This window comes from Hippocampus zosterae, chromosome 4, assembly GCF_025434085.1.
Source record: "Hippocampus zosterae strain Florida chromosome 4, ASM2543408v3, whole genome shotgun sequence".
NCBI lineage: Eukaryota > Metazoa > Chordata > Actinopteri > Syngnathiformes > Syngnathidae > Hippocampus > Hippocampus zosterae.
The window spans coordinates 23,964,159-23,977,886 of record NC_067454.1 but is presented as its reverse complement, the minus strand read 5'-3'; the positions used below and the strand labels follow the sequence as shown (position 1 = coordinate 23,977,886).

General features: G+C 42.0%; 1 protein-coding gene across 2 annotated transcripts; it reads right to left on the bottom strand.

Moving 5' to 3' along the window:
* Nucleotides 1-15: 15 nt before the first annotated feature.
* On the bottom strand, nt 16-13,077 carry golm2 (golgi membrane protein 2). Of its 2 annotated transcripts, XM_052063198.1 has the most exons (10): nt 12,011-13,077; nt 6,552-6,606; nt 6,329-6,431; nt 5,888-5,978; nt 5,634-5,757; nt 5,099-5,182; nt 4,614-4,892; nt 4,321-4,452; nt 1,290-1,457; nt 16-598 (listed from the first exon to the last, which is right to left on the bottom strand). In XM_052063198.1, the coding sequence occupies exons 1-10, from the start codon at nt 12,335-12,337 to the stop codon at nt 522-524; spliced, it is 1,440 nt and encodes a 479-aa protein (XP_051919158.1). In that variant the 5' UTR covers nt 12,338-13,077; the 3' UTR covers nt 16-521. The 2 variants fall into 2 exon arrangements, with proteins under 2 accessions (XP_051919158.1, XP_051919160.1); XM_052063200.1 differs by lacking the exon at nt 1,290-1,457 and having other exon boundaries at nt 12,011-13,076.
* Between the last annotated feature and the right edge of the window lie 651 nt (nt 13,078-13,728).

Below are 13,728 nucleotides of genomic sequence, written 5' to 3'. Positions count from 1 at the left end.
GAGGACCACTTGATGTGTGTTCACAAAAAAATTATTTAATAGACTGTAAGCAAAGTCCTTGGCATTTCAAAGGCTTTTCCACCATTGTAAACTGAAAACAAAAATGTCTTCCATGTGAGTGTCCAAAAATTGTGGTAGTCCAAATTTTTGAGAAACATCCCAGCACAGCAAAAACAAAACAAAATAAAAAGTTGCTGTGTAAACTATGCCATTTTAGACTACTCCGCTATGAACGGCGGCACTCAGTCCTACAGCAAAATAGTTGTCAATATTTAGACCACTTACTGTATATTGTCCGAGGCTAACCATTACCAATTCATACGTCAACTGATTATATACTGTTTATTGTTTGGGCATGTATTGTTAGGGAACATAATTCAAATTCATCAGTAGTACCGGTAATCTGTTTGTGGATGTGATCCATGACACTAAGGTTGCAAGATGTAATTTCTGAATGATTCTGATGTCCAAATAAGAAAGTCAGGATATTTGGATGACATTTTACTGTACAAATTTCACCCTCAGAGAATGTCGATGGCTTGATGTCGCTTTCCATAATCCAGAGCCCGACCACCCTGCATGTCTCGGTCATCATCATCTGGGGAAAAAAAGGCAAAAGCAATTAGAAATGTTTGAAGTAGGCATTACTGTGGACAAGACCACTCTGATGCTGTAATTATCTTAGATTTCATATTGGAAGAAAGTTCAACACGGTCAAATTAGTCAGCATGGGAAGTACACACAATTAATCTAAATTATATGATAACATAACCACAGACAATGGTTCAAATTTGTTACATCCCCCCAAAAAGCGGATGCATCCCCCCAAAAAAATGATGCCAAAAAATGAGAATGGTGTGAATTTCAATGTTTCAAGGAGAACACACAGACATTGTCAAATACAACTGAGCTATCATCTAGATGTGGGTCAGCTCAGACAGGTGTGAGAGCTAAAAATGAAGCACGGACAGTAGATGGCGAGACATTCCCCGAACCCTGGTTTTTCTCTGTCAGAGAAAATGTGTTGAGATCATTACTGTGCCTTTCTTTGTACTCAATCTGGATTGCATGCATTGCAGTTCTTCTCTGAGCCCAGAAACACAATGTTACGCACTGATGATGGATTCAAGGACCAAACTGATGGCAATGTGAGCTACTCTAAGCACAAACTGCTGGGGAAAATGCTGGAGGGAGGTTTGGCAGCAGAAGAGGAGTGAGGTGAGGGGGAGCAAGTGAGGAATGGTGAATACACATCTGGACAAGCGGTCCAGTCCCCCTGCCTGGCTCACCTTGAACGTCTTCCTCCCCACCATCACCATCCTCTTCCTCATTGTAGGCCAGCTCAGCCTGCTTGTCGGCTTCATACTCACCCACATTGCCATCGTCCCCATTGTAGTCCGCTAGCTTAGAGCCATGTTGCGGATCTACTGGGGACTCGATCTCGTCAAAGAACCGGCCTGCAGGAGGCAGAGAAGGGGGCCTCATCAGGAAGGGAGAGAAATGAAGGCAAATGAAAGGGACAGAAGGAGAGGTTGAAATACTGCATAGTAAATGCTTGAAGGGTTCAGGGATCAAGCAGAAAGGGGAGATGAATGTATAAAGAGTGCCTCATTAAATAAGTGTTACTACGGTTCACCTCAAATTTCCTCAAACTGAATAGCAATAAAACTGAATTCCTCCTTATAGGCACTAAATCCAATCTAAACAAAATAAACAACTTCTCCATTCCCTTCGAAAGCTCTTCCATCTCCCCCTCCCCTCAGGTCAAGAGTCTGGGTGTCATCCTTGATAGCACCCTCTCCTTCACCTCACATATCAACCACATCACTCGTTCTGCATATTATCATCTTCGAAACATCCACCGGCTCCGCTCTTCTCTCACTCCTCAGTCCACTGCTATACTTGTACACACCCTCGTCACCTCGCGACTCGATTACTGTAATTCCCTTCTGTTTGGTCTCCCTCAAAAAACCCTCCATAAGCTTCAGCTGGTCCAAAATTCAGCCGCCCGCATTATCACACTCACGCCATACATAAACCATATTACACCTGTCCTTCAACATCTCCACTGGCTCCCCATTCTACACCGCATTCAATATAAAATCCTGCTCCTCACATTCAAATCTATTCATGACCTAGCCCCTCCATACCTATCTGACCTCATCCATATTCCTACGCCTGTCCGCTCTCTTCGTTCCTCCTCCTCTGTCCTCCTCTCTGTCCCCCCTGCTCGCCTCGTCACCATGGGAAATAGAGCCTTCAGTCGCTCTGCTCCCCAGCTATGGAACTCACTCCCCGCTGACCTTCGTAATACAGCCTCATTAACACATTTCAAATCCCGCCTCAAAACACATCTGTTTCGACAAGCCTATTCACTCAGACCATAAAGCCATTATTTTTATTTATTTATTTTTGTTGTATTTTATTTATTTATTTTTGTTGTATTTTTCTTATCTTATTTGATGTAGTTTTTAACATTGTACTCGTGATTTTAACTGCTTGTTGTAAGGTGTCCTTGAGTTTCTAGAAAGGCGCCCACAAATAAAATGTATTATTATTATTATTATTACGGTGACTTTTTTTGTTCGACTTGAGATTTGCTGTTGTTTGATACACAACACCATTTGCACTTCACTGAATCAAATACTATGCATGTTTACTTGACTTCTTTTGTTTGACCTAAACACTGAGGGGCAGTGTCGAACCCTGGACCGGTTGTCAGTCAATTACAGGGACAAACAGCCATTCACATTCTCAATCGCGCTTCGGGATAAATCAGTGCGTTCAATTAACCTACCATGCATGTTTTTGGAAGGGGGGGGGGGTACTGAATACTTGGAAGAAAACCCACACAGGCACAGGAAGAACATGCAAGCTCCACACAGAAAAGCTGGAGTCCAAATTTGAACTCCGAGTCTTCAGTACTAAGGCGGATAAGTTAACCAATCGGTTGTGCCACCCTATCTCAGACATGCTTTTATTTAAGTATTTACCAGTAGGCACACAAGTAGAGCTTCATCATGGTCTACTTGCGATACAGTTTGGTGCCTGAAAAGTAATGCAGAGCCAAAGGCTTAATAGGGCTATTCTCCTTTCGTGATGGAATTGGTGATGGAAAAAAAATACCATGATTACAGATGATAAATATTAACATGTTATATGATAAAATGTGATAATGGACATATTTCTGTTCTGGGTCTTGGGGATTTAAACATGCCAGATGGCAGCAATCATATTTTTTTCAGCTAAAACACATCAGTACACCTAAGTCATAAACTACCCTCATTAGCTGTCTGAACCGACCAGGTGAGGGTAAAACTCCAGAGTCAAGCAAGACGGGCAATATTTGGAGCTACTCTTGCCAATGCGCTGCCTCAACAAAACAGCATTTTCTGGTGGATCTTGGGAAAATGGGTGCAAATATAGAGATAGATGCAGAAGAATGGTCGGAAAAACAGATGATGGGAGGGTTGTTACCAGGATACTGACAGCAGGCAGAAGAAAATACGATTACAAAACGGGAAAGAGGAGAAAACTGGTTGAAGAGCAGAAGCCAGGCAGGAGTAAAGGATCTTCTGGGAAGTGCCATGTGTCCCCTCTTCAAACCCAGTACCCTCAGTGTGATCCTTAAGGCTGAAGGGCTGGACAGAAGGGCCAATAATCCTCACTTGGATTTTGAATCCATGAATCCATTATGATGATGGACAATGAAAAGGTTTCCTTTCTCTTTTGTGATTTGCAATTGTGCTCACGAGTTTACATCCCCTGGGAATATGTATATTTGTAAGATCAACCATATGTCCCGTTACATAGTATGTAAAAGAATTGAAAATACAATACAATACAATACATGCTGATTTATACAGCGCTTTCACCCACAGGTTCCAATACAGAGTCATATAAATTGTTGAATGTTGTGATTAATTAATGTGACCGGCACAAAACAGACAATCTGAATACAGGAGGCCACCCCAAAAGTATCAAAATGTACTGAACTGTAATAGATAAGATAAGATAAGATAAGATATCCTTTATTTGTCCCACAATGGGGAAATTTACAGCCTCCAGCAGCAAGAATGTATGTAGAAAGAAGAGAAAAAAAATAGAGTACCAGTATTAGATATATTCAGACAGCAATGGGCAACTTTGTATTTGTACACCTGACGGACATAGGGCAGCAGCAGAGTGTAAAGATAACCATAATAGGTGTACCACCATCCAATATTAATGTTGCACTTGCAAGGTTATCTTACAGCATCCATTCAAAACCAATTATTTTGTTTAATTTTTTTTTCCAAAAATGTCTTGGGTCATACTCACTTTGGTGATGACGGAGTGCCCCTGCTGGAACTTGTTCTTTGTGGTGTGGTTGGATGGGGTTGGGTACCTGGGCAGGGTTAGCAGGCAATGGAATCCCCTTCAAACGTTCACCTGCACCTTTGACATCTGGGGCTGACAAGGACAAGAAATAGATTTATCTTATATGGCTACAAAATTGCATGAATGACTCCAAACCCGTTAAAAAAACGTTTGCCCCAATGCGTGCATATTCATGATTTTTTTTCTCCAAATGATTATTAGCACCAGTAGAATGGTTGGAGTGCAAATTTTACCTCGAAGTTGTTTTTGCTGTTCACCCATTTCATCTGCTTTGATATCTGACTTGTTGTCTTCTTCAAATATTATTGGTTTGTCTGCTAGGTTGATGACACCTGGAGCGGCAATCACAGCTGCCTGGCCTTCCCCTCTGTCCTGCTGGAGCCGGGGTTGGTCGAGAGATAAGCCCTGTGCCCCTGGGCCATCAGCTGCCCCAACGCCCGGTCCAGCACCAGCACCCAGAACCACATCAGGGGCATCGTCACGCTTCAGAGTGATGGCTGGCTTCTTCAATTCTGTCGAAAAATGCAGAGGCTAAGTCAGAAATAACATCGAAAAAGGTGGTATATTTTGGAAAGATAATGGAAATTTTCAAGTGCATAACCACACTATGCAGGCTAGAGAATACTTATAATGTACGCTGTGTGTCCTGTAATGTTTTTTGATTAACATTTATTTCGAAGAATATTTCCACAGATCAACCAACTACTGAATTTCTTACCAAATTGCACTTCATCAAGTTTTCCCACCTCACTGTCTTCAATACCAGGCATGCCAGCATCACTGCCTGGCTTTCCCATGACATCTGTCAGAGAAAATGGAAAATGTCAGTTAGTGTAAGTAAAGAAAAATAAACTGTCCATTTGAGACAACATAATCAAGTCAAGTCAAGTCAACCTTATTGTCAAATGTGCCGCATGTGCAACATACAGCACAGATGAAATTTCTTCCCTCTCAAACAGACAACAAAACAACAAAATAATAATCAAGCCAAACACAGGACATGATGCCGATTTCAACTCCAGACTGATCCTTAGTAACACAAATAGGTGTTATGCTTTGTTCCGAAAACCTGGTTATTGTGAAATGCATTCGACAGCACACAAATGACGAATGCCCAGCAAAACGTTTGGGCACACATTGTCAATATGATGACCAGTACACAGGACAATAGTAATTTGCAAGTTTTGACTGGTGCCGAACATTTTAGTTACTGTACTGTATAGTTTTTACAGTTAATGATCAGCAGCTTGTACCTTTTAAATCTGGACTGTCACGTCGGTGAGTTGCCACTGTATGGCGCTCTTCAGCCAGAGCCAGACCCAGCGCTCCCTCAGTGTGTCTTCCAGCCACTATGGCCTTTTGGCTGTCAATTGCATTCTGAGAGGTTGCCAGACGAGACAAAATTGCACATTGTGAATTTAGCAGGACTTAATCCAAAAATACAAAAAATGCATTACATTGTGCACTATACACAAAAAGCAGATTAATGCAGTTTATATATACTAACTTGTCTTAGCTTTACAATTTCCTCTTCTAGCGTCTTCTTTGATTCTTCATACTCTATTTTCAGCTGTGCAATCTGTTGCCCACACTGTAAACTGGGAAATACATATTAAATGCAATTGTCAATCAAGGATTATACATGACTCTAAACAACAGCAATGAATAAAACTTTAAACCGATTAGGCTGGTTTATAAATGAGAAAGCACATTCATGGCATGAAATTCTCAATAATTTAGTGTTACAGTGGTGACATTGGAGCAATTTGATTGAACACTGCAGCAAGGCATCATTGCAGCATCATTGTTTTTCGCTCTCAAAATGTGCACAACAAATGGCTTCAGGAAGTTATAGATTCTTCATTTGTTCATTATAGGCAACATTAAGTCTCTCAGTTCAAAAAACTGCAAGCTCATACGAAACACGGAGCAGAAGTCATTATCATACCTTTCATATTCCAGCTTTCTCTCCAAAGTGGTTCTATTCTTTTTCACGTCTCTTAGCTGATCTTCCTGCTTCATAAATTCCTGCTTCAAATCATTCAGTTGCTCTATCCAGACACAAATACAATACATTCAACTTATTAATTCATAGTATCTGGTACCTGGCATAAGCAGGTTATTCAGGTCTTCTGTTCGATACGTGTGGTTGTGCCATTTGCTAGACCTACCTTTCAGCCTTTGGATTTCTGTCATTTGAGCTGAGAAATCACCCTGCATCTTAACCTAGGCAGAAAACAAAAAGTTAAAGAAAGGCCACTGTCCTCTAAAACACGTTTTTCCCTCACATTATTATTCACTTATTGAAATTAATCTTATGTCTGTGGTGCGTTGCCTAGTAAGGCTCAAATGTCCCATCTGGAGATCAAGAAAGGATTGTTTCAAATTTTGACAATTACAAGCCGATTCTTCTTCTTCTTCTATAAATAATGTGATTACCCAACAAGGCAAGTACACTGGGACGTTACGTTACTGTTGTATTATTGTCACTGTTTTATGTAGTGTTCTGTTTTATTATTGTTTAATGTTAAATGTTCTGTAAAGTGCTTTGTTACAGCTGCGGCTGTTGTGATAGCGTTACATAAAAATAAAAATGTGTCGTATTGTATACCTAGTTCAAACTATGATAACATAAAATTCTACTGGTTATATCGTTTGTCTCGTATCAGTTTTTTTACTGACACAAGGCCATGTGAACTATTGGCCCCTACTCGCAAATCACTAGAAGCATTTGGCCTATTGCTTGCTGTCTTACCCCAACTGTGAATATGTTTATTTTTCACAATTTGGCAGTCATCCTAACTAATGGGCAAAAGAAGTGGTCAAAGGAATTATATCAGACAGTGATTCCAAACCTGGGTGACGTAGCACCTGTGTGCGCCATGAGAGATCATAGGGTTACTGCAGGAACCAAGTTTGTTTTATTTGTCTGAAATTTTTGATTTCCCCACCATCTTTCACCTCGTCACCAACATTGTCAACTCCTCCCTCAACTTTACCTCGCTCACACTGGCTGCTGTAACCCCATCATCAAAAAAGCCGGACTCAACCCTCAACTCAACTGTATTGATAGAGCACTTTCAAACAGCCGTCACTGCATACAAAGTGCTGTACATAGAGCAACTAACATATATACAACATTAAAGCAATAAATCAGTAACAAAATGGCAGAAAGCACCAAACAGTAAAACTAAGATCAAATATGAGTCATGCTGAGTCAAATGCCAAAGAAGACAAGTGAGTTTTGAGGCGGGTTTTAAAGATGGGCAGCGAGGGGGCTTGCCGAATGTTCAGTGGGAGGTCAATTCCGGAGAGAGGGACCAGCAACATGAGCAACTTCCAACCCATCTCCAACCTTCCCTTTCTGTAGAAAATCTTAGATTGTGTCATCATATACTAAATCGAAGCCCACCTCGACAATAACAAACTCTTCAAACAATTTCAATGTGGATTGCGCACACAACACAGCACTGAAAGTGCTCTCCTTAAAATCACCAATGACTTCCACCTCCCCCCCGAATACGACCTACTCTCCATCCTCATTCCCCTTGACCTTACCGCCACCCCCGACACCATAAGATAAGATATCCTTTATTCGTCCCACACTGGGGAAATTTACAGCCTCAAGCAGCAAGAATGTATGTAGAAAGAGAAAAAAAAAAAAAACAACAACAAACATCTTTCAATTAAATACAATATGAACACAATGGATAAATCACAGTACTATTTACAATTTTCCTTCACATAATTTTATTATTATTATTATTATGATTGTTATGAACCACACAATCCTACTCTCTCGCCTGAAATTCCTCAACATCACAGACAATGTCGTCACCTGGCTCTACTCATATCTCAAACAGGCAAAATTCATCCACATCAACAACTGCTCCTCCTCCACTGACTTCCTGTCTCAAGGTGTCCCCCCAAGGTTCTGTGCTTGGTCCTCTTAGCTTCATCCTCTACCTTCTCCCCCTTGCCAAGGAGAAGATAGTTGACGTTCAACTGCACATCTCCACCAAATCCATCCCCAACAACACACTCTACCGTGTCTGTCTTTTTGACATTAAATCCTGGAACCAACAAACTTTCTCATTCTCAACTACTCTAAATCTCACCACCTTATCATCAGTCCATACTCCCTCACTCCAATTTTAACCCCACCATTGACAACTCCACCCCGTCCCCGTCCTCTGACTGTCGCAACCTTGGTGTCCTGTTTGATAATAATGTCTCTTTCGTACAACACAGCACCAAATTCACAATTTTTCTTCCACCTCAAGAAAGGTGGGCAACAGAAGGATGCTAACTAAGCTAAAAGCTATGATGGCCAGTCCCTCCCACCCCCTCCAGCCCGCCCTGACAGCACTTAGTAGCTCCTTCAGCCAGAGACTGTTACACCCGCGCTGCAAGAAGGAGAGATACCGACGCTCGTTCCTACCGACTGCTGTCAGGCTGATGAATAAAAAATAACAATCATAATAATAATAATAATTAAATGATGTGAAGGAAAATCGTAAATAGTACTGCGATTTATCCATTTGTGTTCATATTGTATTTAATTGAAAGATGTATTTCCCCAGTGTGGGACGAATAAAGGATATCTTATCTTATCTTAAGAACATCTCTTGCCTCCACCCCTCACTTTGTTTCACGACCACTCAAATCGTCATCATACCTTCATTACCTCCTGCAATAGTTTTCTCTGCGGCACAACCTTCGAACTCCTGAATACAATACATCCGGAAAGCCGCCGCCTGCCTTCTCACCCACACCCGCTGCCATGATCACATCACCCCCATCCTTGAAAAACTCCATTTGTTCGCCAGCGTATTCAATTTAAAGTCCTCCTACTCATCTATAAAGCCCTTCACATAAAGGCCCCCTCCGACCTTCTCCACTCATACACTGCTTCCTCCACCTCCAGTTCTCAAATACAAATCTCCTTGCCATCCTCATGACCAAGCACAAAACCTGGGGGGACCGAGCCTTCTCTGTTGTTGCCCCCAACCTCTGAAGAATGTTTAAAGTGATTAACATTAAAGCTGTGCATCATGATTGGGTGTAAAAAACAGCACCCCCAAAAGGCCCAGTTGTCACAATCAAGGACAGTGTGACATTCACCCCTTTGTAAACAAATAGCCCAACTGTTTAAGAACAACATATAATTGCAAGGAATTCAGGGATCTCATTATCTAATTTTAATAATATCATCAAAAGTTCAGATTCAGAAAATGGCCGGCCGGGCTCAGCCCATAAGGATAATGTGGGTTCCCCTTCCCATGGGCTCACCACTTGTGGGAGGGGCCAAAGGGTTAGGGGTGCTGTGGCGGTCCCATGCCTGACAACAGAATCTAGCTCAAGGTGGTTTTCGTGACGGCCATGCAACAGTGGACCAGCTGTACACGGTCAACAGGGTCTTCAATGGTGTATGGGAGGTCGCCCAGCCAGTCGACATACGTTTTGTGAATTTGGAGAAGGCGTTCAACCGTGTACCCCGGGGAATATTGTGCGGGGTGCTCCAGGAGTATGTGGTATCGGATGCCCGAGGTTCAATCCTTGTATGACCGGTGTCAAGAGTTTGGTCAGCATTGTCAGTCTAATTCATTTTCACTGAGCATTGAACTCCACCAAGCCTGCCCTTTGTCACCAATTTTGTTTATAACTCTTAAGAGAATTTCTAGCTGCTGCTAAAGTAAGGCATTGCGGGCCTCCGATTTAGTGGTCTCAGTATTACCTCTCTGCTTTTTGTAGGTGATGTGAAACCATTTCCTTCAATCCATGATCTTCAGTTTGCATTGCTGTTTGCTGTTTGCACTTAAATGCAAAATAAAATGTTATTTGCTTCATCTATGGAATAACCAACAGAATAATGGACTCTAAAAATATTCAGTAGTGACAACAGCCCAAGATGTATGAGTCAGCAAAGGACTGGGTGGGCCAAATTGGCATCACAACATATGAGAATAGCCCTAAAGATGCATGAATGTGAAACATTGACATGGGACTACCTGTAAATAGTGATGCCACTGATGCAATTACCACTTTTTATGTCATGTGCAATCTACCTCATTATTTCCAGACCAGTAATCAAGAGTTACATTTCTTGTCAAAGTCACTGTGTACAATCTTTGTATTTACCTTAGTACAAAGTATTTTACAGTATTGTGGTGATGACGAGTCACTAGATTGAGACACACACTTCACACTTGACTGAAGTACAGAGTTTTTCTATAGAAGAGGCAAGAACAGCCATTCGCCACTTGCTTCCAGTCATAAGCAACAATGAGCTAACTAAATGCGCCACAACATTCACTCATGGTCCCTACTAACTAAAGGAATACAACAAGGACACAAGTAATAAAGGGAACCATTCATGTCATAAGGGGAACAATAGCTCTCCTCTGTAGCCAGTCATGACAACACAAAACGGTCTAACAGTTGACAAACCCCACAATGGAGGGTACCTTGAGGCAGGCCAGCCCATTCAGAACAAATGTATTTTAATGGGGCTCCAGAACGAAAGTAAACAGTGTACTGTAACTACTGATCCTTGGGGTATTTTTTTAAAATAAGATCTTCCAGATATTTAATGACGTGGTCATTTGGTAAACTCAAGGTTTGAATTTGTGGCCATTTTCCAGAACGTCTATCGTTCTTATAGTGTAACCCCACCATAATAAAGCCAAACATATCAAATATTTGAGCAGACCAAGTGTACATAAAGTATAATTTATTACACTATTAGGGAAAAGTGACTAAATCATATGAAAAATTAGTCATGGGAGATTGCAAAGTATGTGGTCTTGAAAACACTACGTTCATGGTTCAGTGAAAGATGCCGCAACCTTTAACAAACAAGACGTTAACAAGGAAGTACATGTCTTTGTTTGTCCATCCACCTGTTGGCCTGTGTGTTGGGGGTGGAACATCTTTAAATTGGTTTTGTGTAGGTCTACCTCTGAAGGGTGAATTTATGATGTACTGGCAACAACAGAAGGTTAATCAGTTGACATTAAGATGCAGACAGTTGGTTTTCCATTGTAAAAACATATGTACAAAAGTATAAAACAAAGGGTCCAGCATACAAAAGGAGTATGTGCTATTGTACTCGTAAGGGTACAATGAGATTCAAATTACAATTGTATCCACTGTCCAGCCATAATGTCTGACTAAAACTATAAATCATGCACAAAACCTGGTAAATACAGCTACAAAAGCCAATAATATTACATGAAATCGATTGGATTTCCTTTATCATCCAGTCTGTGGGGATACATATTTCTTGGGAAATAAATTGCAGGTGTCATGACAACTTGCAAAACTATCCCACTTGTTGAATCGTAAGACTGCAAAATGTAGAAAAGGGAATCATATTTCAACTTCACTTTAATTATTCATAAAATCAGTCCAAATGTTATTGTACATCCAAGCAACAACTTGGACTTGGTGGGTGGAAAAAACGACACGCGGTGACTGTGAACTTTCACAGTGAAACCTTCTGTTTATTTGGACGTGGACAATACAAATGACAAATGAGCGCGGCTAAATAAATACTGTGGCACGACAACTACTGCAGTGGCGGACTTGTGCGAAATCAAAAGGAGCACAAGGCTCCGGGAGAAACTACCTTTTCGTCGGTGCACTTTTTGACGAGCGCATCTCGGGCCTGTAGCTTGCCCTCCAGGACGCTGTAGTCTCCATCCTTCTTATCCAGCTGCTTCCTATGCGTGTCCACCTGCGCCATGAGCTCAGAGTTGCGTTTCTCCAGGCGGCTCCTCGCCGCGTCCGTGCGCTTTACCCGCGACTGCACCTCGACCAACTCATCCAGTAAGCGACCGTGCTTGTTGGACACGGTCCAGTAGTTGAAAGCCAGTATGGCGATGATCGCCATAAGGAAGATGAGGATGAAGGAAGGGAGTCGGCCCCCGCGTCGGTTTGCGCCGAAACCGATCATGTCCGAACAGAAATTAAAACCGTCACTTCAGCTTTTAACCTTATGGCTCAAAGAGCGTATTTCCCCGGTGTACGTGACATGCCTTGCGTATGCGGCAACCGCTCAGAAACACAAACCCCACACGAAGATCATTAACGATCAAGACTTCTCACATCTCTCACGCTTTATTCCCCGTCGTCCTCCTTCCGCATACTGGACATCTTCCCCAGTCCGCCCAATGTCAGTCCAAGAAGGACGTGGCCTAGCCCAGCTGGCACAGTGGAACACTGCACGGCAGACGTTACGTGGAAGTGGATCTCCGCACAGCTCCGTGGCAGAGGCGCGAGGACGCGCAAGTGATACAGCTAACTCGAGCTATGTAGCTTAGCGGTTAGTTCTTTCACCCGAATTTGGGAAAAGTCTCCGTCGCGATCACACTTTTATCTCAGGGGTTTGGTGCGACAATTCAACAGGGGTTGTCTTCGATTGCGAATTAAGCTTAGCCGCCAAAACACTACCGCAGTCCGACTCCAGAGAGCCCTTTCATTAGCTACAAACAATGAGTGGAAATGTGAACACAATCGGCGCCTATTTCCTGCAACATTCAGTGCGAGGTTAATTTCAACCCGAGCTAATGCAAACAGGTAAACTCGAGCAAACCTTCAGAATACGCGCTTTGATTCACAGCCCTGTCTTGCAACGTCCGATTTCTGTCCATAGTCGAGTTAACCGGAATGAAGACCACGCTCTCCCCAGCGAAAGCGGATTTTTTTCAAAATAAAAGTTCTGAATTGTGATTCAATATGTTTACGTGGCACGCGGTTAGTTTCCGTAGAACCAGTCTTAGGTAGACAATACGTTGGAGCTTGCAGTGTATCACTTAATATTACAGTACCATTTTTTTGGTAATTGCACAATCAAGAGATGGCTTCTTGGATGTAAATAATAAAGCTATGAAGTAAGTTTAAACCATTGGTGCAGAATGTTTCTAAAGGATGCTGAATTAAAAAAAATAATCAAAAGCTTCCTTTGGTTCGCAAATTACAGTCTTGGCACAGATAAGATCCGGGTCCACTGGTCTGATGAGGAGAGAAAACGAATAGATGATGATCCAGCAATGTATTAAATCTTTCAGACAAATAATTTAACATACTGTATTACTCAAGGGTTCTGCTCTCATCTCAAAACAACTACTGTATTCACCATGATATCAATTAGAACTTCCAATTGGCAAAAGCTAAAACATTCGATGGCACCAGTAGTACATCAACACTTACATGTCATTAAATGCCAAAGGCGGAGTGTCCCCGCACCCCATAATTATACATGCGCCTTCAAAGTCATGATTAAATCTACATCCTGCCGCGTACCAGCTCTTTGTAGATTAAAAAAAAAAACAGAACACCGCCCTG